The 16,350-nt window shown below is 34.7% G+C and overlaps 1 protein-coding gene across 4 annotated transcripts in view; it reads right to left on the bottom strand.

The window, feature by feature from the left end:
- LOC106025858 (histone H3.v1-like) overlaps positions 1-16,350 on the bottom strand; it is a 311,126-nt gene that overhangs the window by 81,613 nt on the left and 213,163 nt on the right. For 3 of the 4 annotated variants that reach the window (XR_010050198.1, XR_010050191.1, XM_063257486.1), the window contains one exon: positions 13,844-14,749. The exons of the other annotated variant lie outside the window; for it this stretch is intronic. Coding sequence is in view for 1 of the 3 variants with exons in the window: in XM_063257486.1 (XP_063113556.1) it covers positions 14,738-14,749 (12 nt within the window). In the remaining 2 variants the exon portion in view is untranslated. Of the gene's footprint in view, positions 1-13,843; positions 14,750-16,350 lie in introns of those variants that run through there. 4 annotated transcript variants of the gene reach the window in all.

Raw genomic sequence — 16,350 nt, 5'->3', positions numbered from 1 at the left:
CTATAATTATCTTGCTTTAAAATTTTTATTCAAGAGCTTCTAGTACAAAATTACTGAATGAACATATGAATTTTATTTCATCTCCCAAGAAGACACTGAAATCATAACAAAACTTTTACAAAAGTGTACATTTTATAATTGCAAAATAAATATAAAGGAAGCTACTATTAAAAGAGGAAGATTTTTTTGAAAAAAATATTTTAACACATTTCTCGAAGATAGGGTCGAGAAGTGCTAACCGGTGCAATTGCCAGAGGAAGTTATAGTATTTATGGTGTAAATGAAAATTATTTGTACATCAGAATCCTAGAGAGGTTCCAAATCTGGTAGAAAGTGAGAATATGACAATGAAAAGTGACATGCACTGTGACTCCATTCACAGAGCATTTCTTGTTCCACTTGCTCCATCCAGAGAAAGTCATCTTCTTTAAGATGTCACATTTATGCCTTTGGGGGCTGTGACGCATCCCTGTAGCTGTCTTTCAGGGAAAGTGGGCACTTTGCACAAAGGCATTTTTCTATAAGCACATGGTGACTAGAGTCAAGGTAAATGGATAAAAATACAGGCAGGAAACAAAAAAGGAGCTGACAGAAAATGATAGTTGTTAACAAATTTTCAGCATTTGAAAGCTGCTGCAAAAAAACCAAACAGAATATACTAGAGGAGCGAATATAGATCATCAGCCTTTAGGGATGGAGTCAATATGAAAGAAACCACTGCATTCCCAGACATTTGGAAGGAAATGGAGGCAGCACAGAGCTGTGAAGGCACAGGTGCAGGTAGAAGTTAAAAGCTTAAAAAAAAAATGATTAGGTGCCTGGATTTCCTTCCTCACTTTAGAAAGACAGATGACCTGGGCCCATCCATGCATTAGGCACAGCAGGCAAATTGCAGAAGGCCCATGACAAATGTAGAAACCCACAAAACTGTTTTTTATTTTATAACAAGAACTAAAAATTAGCATCATCAAGGATGAGTTATATTGGTCTTTATACAAACACAGACATAAAACATAATTTTATTTTTTTTAATGGCAGAAGGAGTCCACAGAGGCAAAAGTGCTGAGATTTCACAGCATGGCACATGTCCCTGTGCATCTCTAAACCATGTAAGAGGGCAAGAAAGATAATCCGACTGTGAAAAGGCTGCACACAGAGCTTGTGAGCCACATTTCATCAAGGCAGACTTGTTATGCCCATAAAGGAGACAGTAAGGGAAAATCTACCTTCTAAATATTCTGGCTCCTATTGCAACAAGAGTTATCACAGACTGAAATCAACTCACTTTCTTTTAAAAAAATTTTATTAATATAAATTTGGGATGCATCATAGAGCACTTGTATATCTCATGACCTTCTCATCTCTTCCTGAGAAAAGAACAAAGGATTCCTTCTGACACAGTGATGGACTAAAAGAAAAATACCTATATTTATCCCGATAAAAATCCAATTTGCTATGTTGTATGATGGAGTTAAAGTTCGCCAGCCTACAAATCCTAGCCTCAGAAAACAGAGGTATATGTACATAGTATAAAAAAGCATAACATTCATCCTCCTAAGTCTTTTAAATACACCACTTCTTTTAAACTCACTCCCTTGAACTAATTTAGTTTCTCATTCTTTACCTCGAATCCTTCAAGTAAACTAAAAGATCAGTCAAGCACCACCTGCCCTCCTCAGTCTGTTCTATATTCTATAGTTAGTGCAACCTTTACCAGAGGTGGGTCTGACCATACCACCTTGCACCCTTCAAGGTCTTCCTAATATCCTTTAGGAGTTGCTACAACACTTCAATGTACTAACTACTGGTATTCTCCTTCTGTTTTGCTTTGAAATTTTATTTTTTTCCATTACGTAAATAAACAAGTAAATAAAACAAGCTTAGAAACAAAAAAGAGATCCTCATCCTTCCTACTGTCCCTAATATATTATTTTCTGCCACAGTAAGGGAAGCCCTTACTTTTTCACTTCTCTATGTGTCTTTCAGAAACGTAACAGATTTCACATACTAGTCCTTCTATTTTGGAAAGCTCCTTTGCTTGTTTCTATTCCCAAAATGACTTATACTTTGTTTTCCCCTTGATCTTGCCATTTTGACTCAATATAATTGCTCAGAGATGCATTTCCTGATCTCCAGTGCTAGGTTCTGTGATTATTTTCCATAATTTTCTTTTACCAACTCTTTCCAAAACACTCTACTTAAATCCTAAGGAACAGTTTTCTATTTGCATTCTTATTAGTTTTGTAATTGATTTGAATAATTATAATAACAAGCACAGCTGAAATAAATGAGCATAACAAACTCAACTGGTAAGTGAATCATTCAGTGGCTGAAAGCAAAAGGAAGTAGACATTTTAGTCCTCAGCTGGCTCCTACACGGTCACAGCTGGAGCCTCTATTAGTAAATTTTATGGATTAAAAGAGAGAATCAAGGAGTTAGGGACAGCAAGTAAATAATGATCAGGTGAGAAACCTTCTGTAATATTTGACTCATTCCTAAAACTCCATGAGGCAGGGACAAGTCTACCCTGGTTGCCTGTGTAGGACTAGCACTGTCAGCACAAGAAATATTGTAGGTTTGCAAAAAATCTGTTTGTTGCAAATGCGTGAACGCGAAACACATGAAAAAGTTTGTAAACAGTCTCCACATGGACCACACATCATCTGTCACCCACACCTTCTTTGCAGAAACCCAGTGTACAGTTTGTGCTGACCTCATTCTTTGTCTTATAAATAATTCCCACAGCAGTCTGTAATTGCACTGATAATTGTGTTATTCAAAGTTCTAATCTCCAAATTAAGTGTGCTTTAGAGCTTGTGAAACTCAAAAGAGCAAAAATTGCTGAAGAAAATGCATTATTGTTATTTAAACAGCTGCATAATTTTCTAAAAATATTCATAACACACACTGCTATTCTAAAGGGCAAATGTGAAAATCATTCATGGTTTACAGAGAATAAACTGAATAAAATATTTTGTCAAAGCTTAAGGGAACAAAGACAATATATTCTCTGTATAATTGAACACTTTTAAGCTCCTTTAAAACATTAAATGATTTTAAAAGTGAAAAAACTTATGTAAGACTTTTTTTTTTTTTTTTTTTTTTTTTTGGTGTTTTTGATGCAGGATCTCTGTGCAGTTCAGGCTGGTCTTGAGCTCACTTTGTAGTGTAGGCTGGTCTGGAACTCACAACGATCTTCCTGCCTCAGCCTCCCAAGTGCTGGAACTACAGGCATGAGCCACCACGCCCGGCTCTTGTAAAACTTTTTTTGTAAGTTCATTTCGAATAAGAATGAATTTAAAACTGTAATGCGTAGGTCTGTATTCGGGTTGATATTGTAAGTAATAATTTTAATTATGCCTATGGAGGAACAAAAACACAGGAGAAAAACAGGCAGGCCTCAGCAACCACAGAGCCAGTAGGGCCACTGATCTCCCCACTGACCTTTTTTACATTCTCTTTTATAGCCATTTACATTTTCTCTATTATTTTTTTTTAAAGCACATAGATATCTCATGTGGTAGTGACAAGCAACACTATAAGGAGAAAAATTTAAACAGTTAATCTGTACACACACACCTACGTATCTGTGCACATAAAAACATCTCACATATCACATAAATTTATATAAAAGTCCATATGTAGATGGGTGTAGAACTTTTACAAAAATTTTATTGCACTACATCCTAGTCTTTACTTCTAAAGTTTTAATAGTAAATCATAGATATTTTTCCAGTTTATTAAATACAGATATATTTTGTTTTCTGGATATAATTTAAATAACATCATTTTTCATGCTGAAATTATGAAATTATAAGTATTTAATGTTGAATAATACATGATTGTTGATCTAGTACTTTTTTGTTTTCTCCTAAGCAAATATTAAATAGAAATCCTCACTTTCAAAATCTTACTGTATTTGCCATTCCAAATTTTTAAAAAGTTGATCAAATGCAGTAATGTTAAAATTGTTTTGCTTTTAATTATTACCCCTGGAACATTCATAAGATAAATAGTTGGAAAAATCAATACCTATTTCTTACATATTTCATTTATAAACTTCTATGACATTATATTCACATATATTCATTTCTCCCAATTGTACAGGAATTAGTTTGTGATGAGCTGAGACACAATGAAGAAAGAAATAAAAGCAGGATCTAAATTATTTTATGGCACTACCCATAATAATTTATACTAAATTATTCTACCTGCACTTCAAATACATTGACCAATTATGGTATTTCTGCAACAATGTCAGTATAATAGCATCAGTAAAAGAATTATAATGATAAAGCCTGGAAAATAGTACTGTAATATTTTCTTTGTCATATTTCCCTCGCAGATAGTTTTTAGCAAGCTTCATTTCCTTCTGTGACAATTCATGTTGAAATAAAAGCCTTTTTCCTACCCCTACACATTTGAAATGCTATTTATTCTGTCCTGCATTCCAATGAGTCTTTGAGCCTTAAAGAGAATGGCAGAAAGAAACATTTTCTTTCTATAACTCATCCCCGAAGTTCTCATGAATAGAGATGAAGCATCAGTACAGGATAGAAATCTACTTCATCTGTACTCTGTCTGAGACGTACTTTTATTTTGACCCTGTGTAGGAGAACATCTCGTGCAGAGAGCACTACAAAAGATACAGACTGCTCAAGTCATATTTGGCCGGTGTTGATGCCCATACAAAAGTGCTTTACATGATACACGTCTTTAACAATTCCATATCCAAATCAACTGCATGTCATCTTTATAGAACTGATATGAGTAAGTTTGTTTATAAAATTATATACTCCTTTCTACATCACATTTTATTTGTACAATGAAAAGAAGAAATTTCATGTTAAAATTCTATTGAGTCAAAGCATAAAAAAATAGGTTTATATAATCTTTAATAAGTCATGATCCATAAATTCCTTTCTTAACCTTAGAGAGATGTTGATGAAAGATACTCCCTTTCATTAGTGTATGTTTGTAATTCATAAATAATACCTTCATTTGGGCACCTGGTATGTGGACATAAGATACCCTGTACGCCTCCTTTCCATCCTCCTCTTCTTTCTCTTTCTTTTGATATCTTTTCCACTTACAAAAGATCTGTCTCCTTGTTCCCTACTGCCCATCTTTTATTTTGTTTTTTGACTTATTTTTGTACTGTAGTTTTCGCATATAACAAAAGCTATGATATTTAAGCTTGTATATCTGATTTATTTCACTTAGTATTGTGGATTCAAGATGCATCAGTGATGGAAAAATAGTCTTTTTCCTAAAGGATATTCTATTCCAATCTTACTTGCCCATAAGAATTAGTATCTGTTTTGTTTTGTTTTTATCAGTTAAGAAAAACTACATGATGCTACAATAACATACTGTCTCCCAAATTTCAGATAATTAAAACACCGTGGGGTAATTTCTCACTCTCTTCACAAGCCTGTTGTGAGTAAAGGTTGTTTTTTTTCCCCTGGATTTTCTGCCCAAGGGATCTAGAATATTGCTGGACATAGTGATGAAATTTAAGAACTTTGAAGAATCTTGTGTCAGTTAATGAAATTTGCCGCCACAAAATATTCATGTTCCCTTTTACTTTCTTTTTCTTTCTCTTTCTTTCTTTCTTTCTTTCTTTCTTTCTTTCTTTCTTTCTTTCTTTCTTTCTTTCTTTCTTTCTTTCTCTTTCTTTCCTTTCTTTCTTTTTTCTTTTCTTACTTCTTTCTTTTCCTTTCTTCTTTCCTTCCTTCCTTCTCTCCTTCCTTTCTTTTCTTTCTTCTTTCATGGTACTAAAGTTTGAACACAGGCTTTTGCACTGAGCTACATCCTGAGCTCCTGTCTTTATTTTTTATTTTTTTTTTAAAAACTGTCCCACTAAGTCACTAGGTTTCCCAGGTTGGATTCAAAGTTGTTGTTATGCTTTAGCCCAGGGTGCTAGGGTTACCTGTATGCATCACTTTACTTAGCTTCATGTTTTATTTTTTTGCCACAAAACTCATTGACCAGAACTAGTCACATCTCATACAGCCACGGTCAAAACTCCAAGCCTGAAAAGTTACTGAGTGCCTACAAGAAGCAGAACCAGAAATATTTTGCTAGATACCATTTACGCATATTACAGTTCAAAACAGTGTCCATCAATTTACTCAACTCCACCATCTTCTACAGTAACCAAAGACTTGCCCACTCCCCCTGGGATTCAAATTCAAGCTGCCGCTCGGTATTGGCCTCAAGCTCAGCCCAATGTCTCAAATGTACATGTGTTTTTGTGAGACTGTTACACATAGTAATCTCTACCTTAAGCGTGTGTATGTCGATCTTCCTTTTGATCTGAAGATCAGTGAACTGATACATTGCCTTCAAACTTTATATCTAATGTATGGTGGGAGAACAAGGGAGGATAATTACAATCACCTTCTTAGTAAAGCACATGAGTTTTAGTCCAAGCTCATGATTTATTTGGTAGTAAAACTCTCTTTAAAACTTTGCAGATTTCCTCCCTATTTAGGTCACCTCCATGTGCAAATAGCCTCACACACACACCCAAAGCTGTTTTCTAGTCTTACTTACTTGGATTCCTTATTTTTCCTTATTACATCTTATATTCTGCTACCTTCTTTTTCTTTCTGGCTTAATTAAAAATACTTAATCTTTTTCAGATTTTGGCTGTGACTCAAATGCGTGGTCTCCTTTTCCTCTGAGATTTTGTTCAAATGAATAGACTTCCCAGATACCATAGTCTTATTTGACCCTTTGCTCTAGGATTCTTTAATTCATTCTGAGATTTTACAATGAATATGACAGTCATATGCAAATCTTTAACTTGCCTCAAGGCTTAATTCTAATTGACTTGACTAGTCAAAATTTGTTGCAGTTTTACCCCTCAGCAGTTATTAGTATGAATCATCTGCCTCTTACAAGGCTTCATCTCATGAATTCTGAGTTATTGTATTTTCTTTAAGTAACATTTGTTATTTAGCTCATTCTTTTCTGAGATTGTTCCTCTGTTATGAGTTGTGTCTAGATGTTCCCTTCCCCCCCACAAAGCTTCATGCTGCCATAGGTGGAATTTTTCAGTTTTGGCTGGATCTAAGGTGTGATGCTGCGATTAAGAGTGACCATCTTGTGTACGGGTGCCACCACCCCAAAAGTAGAGATGGTGGCTGAAACATAAGGGCAGGTTTGGCTGCTGCTGCTGGTTCTGCTGCCTTCCTGCTTGCTGCTTCCTGCTCACTGTGTCATGGACTGTTTCTCCCCTACCACGTCCCTATGCCATGCTGCCCTGCCTGGGCATCAGCTGACTATGGACCGAAATCTCTCCAAACTGTGAGGTGAAGTAGACCTTTCCTCTCTTAACTTCGAATGTTGAGTGTTTCGTCTTGTCAATTAAAAAAGTAATGAAGGCGCTTTCTGTCTCTTTCCTTCTCTGTGTCAAATGCTAATAGCACAGATGCATTTCCAGTCAGTCAGCCTCTCTAGCCACTTTCTCTGAATTCCGTAAGTTGCACAGCCACTCCCCTGGCCTTTGTCACTCCAGGTTTATGGATGATAACTCTCTCCTGTTGCTTGCACGGGCTTTTATTGCGTTCTGAGAAATCTGCTACAACCTAGCAATAAAATTTTTATTAAATAACCTTAAAGTATTCTGTTTGTATATGTCTTTTCCCCCAGGGAAAACTGGTAGGCCTCCCAACAAAAGAGAATCAGGAAGTGCAATCCTAGTACTGCCGAAACATGAAAAGTGATAAATATTTGACTCATAGCAGTAGTAACCACCAAACTTCTCTGTTTCCCAAAGCTCCAGTTCATTCCGGCTGATTCTGTGTCTTTAAAAATGTGTTCCTTCCTAGTGAAAGTTATCAAATTATGTATATGAAAAAGATACAAGCATTTTGACTCTCAAAATTAATTTCTGAGCTCACATTTATGTAATGTTTTGGATAAAAATGTTTGGATAAAAACATTGGCTATCCAATGTTTTGGATAAAAAGCACTGATAAACAATTGTTTTTATATGAATTAGTTATTCTCAATTCTATTGTTAGTTTTTCTGTCATAAATGAAGCTTCATAAATTGCATTCCCAATGTGCATCCTTTAAGCTGTCTTGATACCTAACAGCATGGACACATAGAAAGGACTTAATAAGTCCAGAATTGATTCTGTTGGAATTATTTGGACAGAGTGTTTTAAAAGCACGTTACCATTAGTTGCCATGCCCTAGGAAGTTTCATGTCAGCCTGATTGTTCTCAGACCTCATGTTTTTGAGGTGACTCAGATGGTCTCACTGGCAGCAGCTACAGGTGTGATGTGAACTGACACTGAAAGCCTGGAAAAACTGAAAGCTAATGTCCAAACGCAATCACAGATAGTGGAGCTCTTGCAAAATGGGCTCACTTCCTTCTTTTCTCTTCATTCCATCCAGAGCACACGCTGTTTGCTTGGTGCTACCTTCTTCTGGGGCGGGTCTTCCCCCTCATTTTGTACAGCACTGTGCTTTAGTAGTCTACAAGGATTTCTCAATTCACTCGAGTTGATTATCATGATTCATTGTTACAGAACATAATATTAGCATTTTTAACAGGTTCAGAAAGTGATGTTGATGTTGCTCGTCCGGAAGCCAAATTTCAGGAACTACTAGTCTAAGTACTGCAAACTCTATGGTAGTCCTATCATTACCATATTTCTTGCTTTAAAAATTTTAATTTTAAAATTTGATGTATTTATAATCAAATTCTTAGGTTTTATTTCTCACTTTCTAACATGTCAGCTATAACTGACTCAGCAATGTTATTTATGTCCGTTGATAACTGCTATTTCATTTTAATAAAATAATCCCCAGGATGGAACCATCCCCTGCAGATTCCTAACAAACAGATTTTCACCTGCTCTAGATTAGACCTGAAGCAAGAGCTCCGCTAAGTGCAGACTTATATCAGCAACTGCGTAGTAAGCTTGCAGGCCTTCAGTCGTGGACCGGAGCTGCAGCCTTCACCCCTCTTCTTCTGTAACTTCTGTGTTCTCAGACTGAGAAACTACTGGATCCTTCAGCTCTCTAATCCACAATGACTATTGCTTGGAATCCCATCTATTTTTGTGGAGCACAATGTTTCCATGTGGAAATTCCTTCATTTCCCCAGGAAATGAATGCTTACATCAATAGTTTGAAAAATCATCTAAAAACATCAGAATCACTGAAAAAGATATCATAATTCTTCTGCAAAAAGCAAGACTTAACAGTGGAAATAGAAACAATCCTAGTTTAAAAGAGTCCAACCAGTTAGGTCAGCTAAGAACAGAAAATAACTAATGTCCAGAGTTACAAGTCAAGGTCAACAATATCTGAGGCAAAAACAGGAGGTAGAAGAGAACCAGCTCACTAGTCAAGATCATGTAAGTCAGTCATACTGATAATTGTGTTTTCAGTATGAGTCCGTGGGTCTGCTTACGGGTTAGAATAAGTCATTCTTGAATTTAAAATAAATCTCAATAAATGTTTAGGCATAATGTTCTAAATATAAATAATTCTGATATCTCAAAAAACAAGTTTCAAAAACAAAACAAATTCTTAACAAAAAAAAATTCTTAAAAGCATATGATTTGCTGTAAAGCAATTTTCTTACATCATTTTTTATTCTTGTAAAACCCCAAAATCAGTTATTTGCATGTATTTGTATATTTTTTGTATATGAATATTACTTAGCACCAGTAATGTCGATTTTTACTAGAAATTAGAAATCAAACCAAGAAAGCAAAATATTTTCCTTGGTGAAAGAGGAAACTGGGTTACATGAAGTGATATGTGTTCTAATTCCCAGGTTGATATACTGGATGCTTTCTAGCAATTAAACCAAACTCAAAAAAAGTTTGCTACATCTAGGATATTTTGAGAAATGAAGTTCAAAACTATCAGGTCAGGCAATTAATATTTTTCATATTTAATGTTTCATTTTAATAATACTAACCATTAAGTATTTAATATATGTGTACTTTTAAATTTTTAATGATTTTATGTGTCATTTATTCTTTGTTAAAATCCCATAGTCTAATGTTTTTTATTCTCAAAGACAACATTAAATATAGAACTATTAAAAACACACATTCTTATCACAATATATAGGTAAATAATAAGTTATATATTTATTTTATTTTTATACTAAAAACTACTGAGACTGAGCATAAGCATATTATACCAACTTTTCACTTTGTATTATTATGGTCACATTATTATTTTAAATATATAATTAAAGCATCAGGAAAATGAAGAATACAGTGTAGCTACTAAAATCCAATATCTTATCTACAAGTCTCAAGTTCCAGCAATCTGGTAACACAAGTAGGATAAAGAATCTACACTTGCAAGCTTCTCAGGTCATGGTAGCAAATATGTCCTTCATGGGTGATACCACAAAACATGACCTCAGACTGAAAGAGTCTCTCTGGAGGCAAGTAGCTTAGGAATGTAAATGGAAAGATGGATTAGTGCCATTTTGGAGATGAAAATCTTTCTGATCCTTTTAGATATTTCTCAAATCACACTGTTAATTGCAGCTGCATTGCTTATATGGTGAGGATACTATTATCTGTCCCTATAGTTTATTGTGGTAACATCAGCGACACAGTAAAGCACCTTTTCAGCCCACTCCTAGCACATGGAAATATCCTTCCTCTTTTAACCCATCATGCCTGCCTTAATCTCAAATGAACCCAGAGTACTAAGGGTATTTGTTAACTACAGTCTAGAACATCAGTATATCATGCTTTACTTCCAAAATGCCAACAGAAGCCTGAATAAGTGGAAAAAGACTGTGGAATGAGAATAGAACAGTGTGCCCACTGGCAGCCATGAGATGAATGTTAAGTAAGACAGACTGCATGGGCTGCTGCGTATCTGTTAGAATTCAGCTCACACCTTCACGTAAACAAGGATGCTATACTCTTTACAGCACATACCAGAATATTTCCAGATTCCTGAAGTGATGGCACTACAAGCTTGCACTTTGAGAATTATACAGTCATAAACACAAAAAAGCATGCCCATAAACAGTAATTCAGGACTCTCATTTGCTTTATGTTCTACATTAATTGACTTAACTACATAATTTATGTTTATGTAAAAAGTAATTTCAAAAGAACATAAAGAAGGATCCAAGAGAATGCATTAGATAGCTTTGTATGAAACAGCATATCACAGGACATTTTAATCTCACAGTCTTATATTTGTGAATGTGTGGAAGTTTCTATACAGAATTTATGGGAAAGTAGGTAGTGTAATGGTAACTGGTAAAGTGCACTAATTTCTATTTATTTCCTAATTAAAGAGATAGTGAAATAAACTGTCTTATGAAAAAGACTAAATATTTATTTCTACTTCTAATTGGTCTGCATGGCTCTTAGAGAATTTGTTACCTCATAGACTTGAACCACTGACATTTCAGATCATGCTGCATCTTTAATTACTGAATGCATACTTATCTGAAAGCCATTGCAACACTTATTCTACTGGAAGGAATGAATCTCTACAAATGATATTTGTTTCTAGCCAGAACTTCTAAAGCAATAATTTGAGCTACCTGCATGTAGATTTTTGCAACTAAATACTCTAGTTTTTCTCCCTTAATAGAAGATAGACGTTCTTTTACTTTATTCTTTTAGATCAGTAAGCCTGAGGTCTTGTGCTTAGGATGTGTTCAGTAACTAAGTGACAAAATTCACGAACGTCAAATCATTTTATTGTTTTACTAGAGTCTTGGAAAGCCCGACCATTCTAATGTCTCATCACACTTGCATAGGGGAAATTCTTCCTTGTGTATGACCTAAGTCATTTCCATAGTGATGGAGCACTATTTGTCCTTGCTTTAGCTGCTATATTTCTGTGGGCTAAATATCCTAGGGAATATCCTAAACACATCCTTCTGTTTACTCCATGTCTCTAGTTAAACTAAGTTCTGTGGAAATTAGATGTTTCAGTACGAATGAGTCAGCACCGGGCAGAATTCTTTTCAGGGCATTAGTGTGTAGAGGCTGAGTTGAAAGCAAAGAAGAGCTAAATTGATGTGGGCCAATTTCTCTGCGTGTATTTATTCAGAATCATATTCACCAAAGAAGCAACTGCTCATGATACCATGGATACTAGTAATTTTTTGTTTGTTTGTTTGTTTTTTCACTTAAAATTCCGAGGTATAATTTACTACAGGAAAATTTACTTTCTTTACTTAAGCGTAAATCTGCAAGTTTTGATAAACACAATCTTATAATGTAGCCACAAAAACCATCAAAATACAGTCAGTTCTTCATATCTGAGGTTCTGCATCTGAAGATTCGGCCAACTACAGATTTAAAATATGTGAAGAAATTTCTATCTGTACTTAACAGATAGATGCATGCTATTTTCTTGTCATTTTTCCTTAAATAATATAGTAACTATGTATTTAGCATTTACATTATGTTATATACTATAAATAAGATGATTTGAAGTATGTATCAGTGAAGGTAAAATGAAAACACTGTGCCATTTTATATAAGAGATCTTAGCATGTATGAATTTGGTATTTATAGATAATCCCATAAACAATCCTGTATGAAAACTAGGGCAAACTCTACAGAATTCCTTTCCTCTACAAAGTTCCCCTTTGATCCTTTGTAATCAATCACTCCATCAACCCTGAATCCTTTGTAGCCACTCATCTGTTTAACCTATAGATTTGTTTTCTTTTCAGCATATCATATAAACCTAATAACAGAATGTAACCTTCTAATTCCGTGACTTCGTGGAACACTAAGTTCCGTGACTAAGTTAGATTCCTTACTTAGTGGAACACATTTAAGAATCATTTATATTTTCATACTTACCAGTAGTTTACATGTTAGTAAGTAGCCATTCTATTAGTAGATTACCAGATTTATTTATCCGATCTCAAACTAAAAAAACATGGGGGTGATTTTCAATCTGCAGCAATTATGAAGAAAGCTGATTGTAAATATTTGTGTAAATTTTTTGTGTGAGCATAGCTTTTATCTCACTTTGGTAAATATCTAGCTAGTGGTGAAGTTGTTGGGACTTTTGTTAAGTAAATACTTAAAGTTAGCAAGTTACCAAACTCTTTTAAAAGATAACAGCATCATTTGATGTTCCTACCAGCAATTGATGAAATTTCAGTTTCTTCATAGCTTAGCTGGAGCTTAATATTATCAACCTCTTAATTTTAGGTCTTTTCATAGTAAATTAGTATATCTCTTTGTGATTGTATTTTTAGTTTCCCTAATGATAAATGATGTTGGACATTTTTTACTGTGTTTGTTTTATATCTGTATTTTTTCTTTGTGGAAATATCCATTTAATACTTTGCTCATTTTTAATGGATTTTATTGTCTTACTGACTTTTGAGAGTTTTAAAAAATGTTCTTGATCCAACATCTTTGTTAGATATGTGATCTGTAAATATATATTCTCCTTATGTATTTTGTACTTCCATAACTGTGTCTTTAACATCTCTTAACAGTGTCTTGAAAATCAGGGAGTATGTATGTTGTCATTATCTTTTTGTCTCAGAGATTTCCAAGGTATACATTTATCCCTAATACTAACACATCACAATGAGATCTGTTTATTGATTTTTGGTTCTGAATCCCCTATAGAAGTTACCGATGACAATCCATATTCATGTATACTGATGACAAAATATGTCTAAGTAGTTGATTTTGTTGAACCTTGAAATAAGGAGTAAAAATCTGTGCCCCACAAAATAATTACAGTCATAAATAAATGTTTATACATAATTAAAAATCACTGGATCCAAAATTTCTATGGCAATTAGTGCATGATTGTCAAAGGAAGAAGTGTACTTGATGAAATTAAATCCATTTTAATTTTATTTTGATCCATGTTTCTTTGTCCTTCGGCAATTATATATTCTTACATTTTAGTCCTCAGATATTTATGTTACATGAAGAATTAAAAGAATTGGTAAGCATTTCTCATATTCATAATTCCCTTACCTTGGCCATTTGTAAATACAAAATAACTGTCAAGTAACTCAACTTGCTTCCAAATTTGTCAACTTAGAAGCAAAGAACTTTATTTGTGAACATTTTTGAAAGTAGGATTTCCATCGTATGAGTACTGGATGACTTCAGAAAAACCAGAGAAACCTAGGGCAGTGATAGCAAAACTTTTGGTGCTTTCAATAACACAAACAGCCCACTGAGGCACATGGGTCATAAGTTCACAACTAGCATCAAAATAGCCGTTAGGTTGGTTGAAGCCAGTATAGTTTGGTTTAACTGTTGTTGTTGGTTGGTTTAATTAATGAACTCTTTATGATTGTCTTGGGCAGCCAATACTGAGAATTACTGCTCAAAGCAGATTCAGAAGGAAATCATTATAATGACTGCAATGTAGAATGTTTTATTTGTTATTTTTAAGGTCTTTGACTTTATAAACTTACCCGTTAGAAGAGGTTTACTTATTCTTTCAAAGTTGAACAATGCAATTAAGTGATCATGCACTAGAAATTTAAAAATTAAGAGAGGTGTAAAAGTTAACATTCTGAAATAAGTTAAAGCTATTTTCTACGTCTTAGCCTTCCATTACTATAACAAAATCCATAAGATAATGAATGTAGGAAAAGAAAGGCTTGTTTTGCTTCACAGTTTTGGAGTTTTCAGACCATGGTCAGGTACTTGTTTTCTTTGGGCCTCTGGTAAGACAGGGCATCATGGTGGGCATGTGTGGTAGAAGAATCTCATTTACTTTGTGGCCTGGAACAGAAGAGAGAAAGAAGTGATTGGCAGTCCCTCAGTCCCTCTCCGTAGCATTCTCCTAGTGACCAAGACTTCCTACAGTCTCTAGCAACTCCCAGCAGTGCCATGTCTGAGCTGTGTTTTCAGAGGGCAAGTGACACATGATTAGAGACAAAATTTTAAAGACAGACACATATTTGAATCCCATTTCTACCATTTTTGGTTCTGTGACCTTCTGCAAAGTATATAACATTTCCACATTTGTTGCCTTTAAATTGCAACAATGCTTACAAGGTTTTCCAATTAAATAAGAAGAATTTCATAAAAGCATTCAATAGAGTGCCTGGATAGTTGTAGGTAATCAAAGAGATAAGATAATGCTCAGCAATATGCTTGTTGCTGTGGATGATAGGTTTCCAGATAGATTTTTATTTTATGTGTGATAAAGAAAGAACTGGATGTGCTAAGTAGCAGTAAGGAAAAAACAGCAAATTTTAATATTTACTTAGGAGACAGTGTGCTCAGAGCAGTGGGCTCGTGCAGGCTGAAAGCAAAGTGCTCTTTTTAAGAATTTAAAATGTAGGGTGTAGTCTGCATCTAGGTCATCTCCCATTGGGTCTTCCAAAGCATGACTGACAGTGTGGTTGATAGAGTATTGAGTCATGTCACCTATATATATTTTGCATGTCCTTTCCCATAATTCATTCTGTTATAATTGGATGTGTCAGATAAAGTCTACATACATAAACGTCAGTGAACTCCGGTGGAACAAGTTATTATAGGTCATGCCAGATAATATGGTATAAATGCATTTTATCTCCATCTCTAGGTAGTAGACATTAGGATGAAAATTATGGGATTGGCCCTTGGCTGTTGCTCAGGTTCAGATGAGTGGAAGGGAGAGGGCCATCAGCCCCAACCGTGCTACCTACATTGTGCTTGGGCTCTTGAAATATAAAAAGCTCTATGAACCTGCCAATGAATTCACAGCATGGAAAGCAGGCCTACTGTTGGAACCAGGAAAATGTAGGAGAGGTGATTCATTACCAGTAATTTAGGGTGTTGCTTGACTTACATGTTTTCCATATTAGATGCCTCTATGCCCATGCCATTACCTTGGAAATGTTAAATTCATTATAATAGAAGAAAATAAATATGAAAAAAATAGATACATAAGCTGCACCACCCTAATGGCTGAACTGAGATATTTTGATTTATGGAAGCTTTAAACTTCAGTCTCCAGAGTTTTTCCTATCATCAGATCTGTAGCAGCAAAAGAGGAGTAAGGTCTACCTCACAAATAATGAACTAACTCATCATATAGATGAGATATGACCTGACCTGCCTTTTAGTTAATAGATGTGTGATAAATAATCTGATTCTAAAGTCTTTGTGTTACACCAAAAAAAAAAAAAAAAAGACTCATCTCTGTTGACTTTTCTCATATTCTAATTCAGAGCTTTTTATGTAAAGTCTGGGGAAATTCAGTCATATTTGAAAATAGAATTAGGGCTGTGTTCAGTTAAGGATATTCCTGCTATCTGTTTTCTGGTTTGAGATCTTAAAGCAAACATAAAATACGCAATTGTGCTTTTTTGTTTCCATGGTAACTGGGATAC

Source organism: Cavia porcellus, unplaced genomic scaffold (genome assembly GCF_034190915.1).
Source record: "Cavia porcellus strain 051 isolate PalLab524CR breed Dunkin Hartley unplaced genomic scaffold, mCavPor4.1 scaffold_10, whole genome shotgun sequence".
Classification (NCBI taxonomy): domain Eukaryota; kingdom Metazoa; phylum Chordata; class Mammalia; order Rodentia; family Caviidae; genus Cavia; species Cavia porcellus.
The sequence above is the reverse complement of the archived record's forward strand: the minus strand, read 5'-3'. Positions and strand labels throughout refer to the sequence as shown.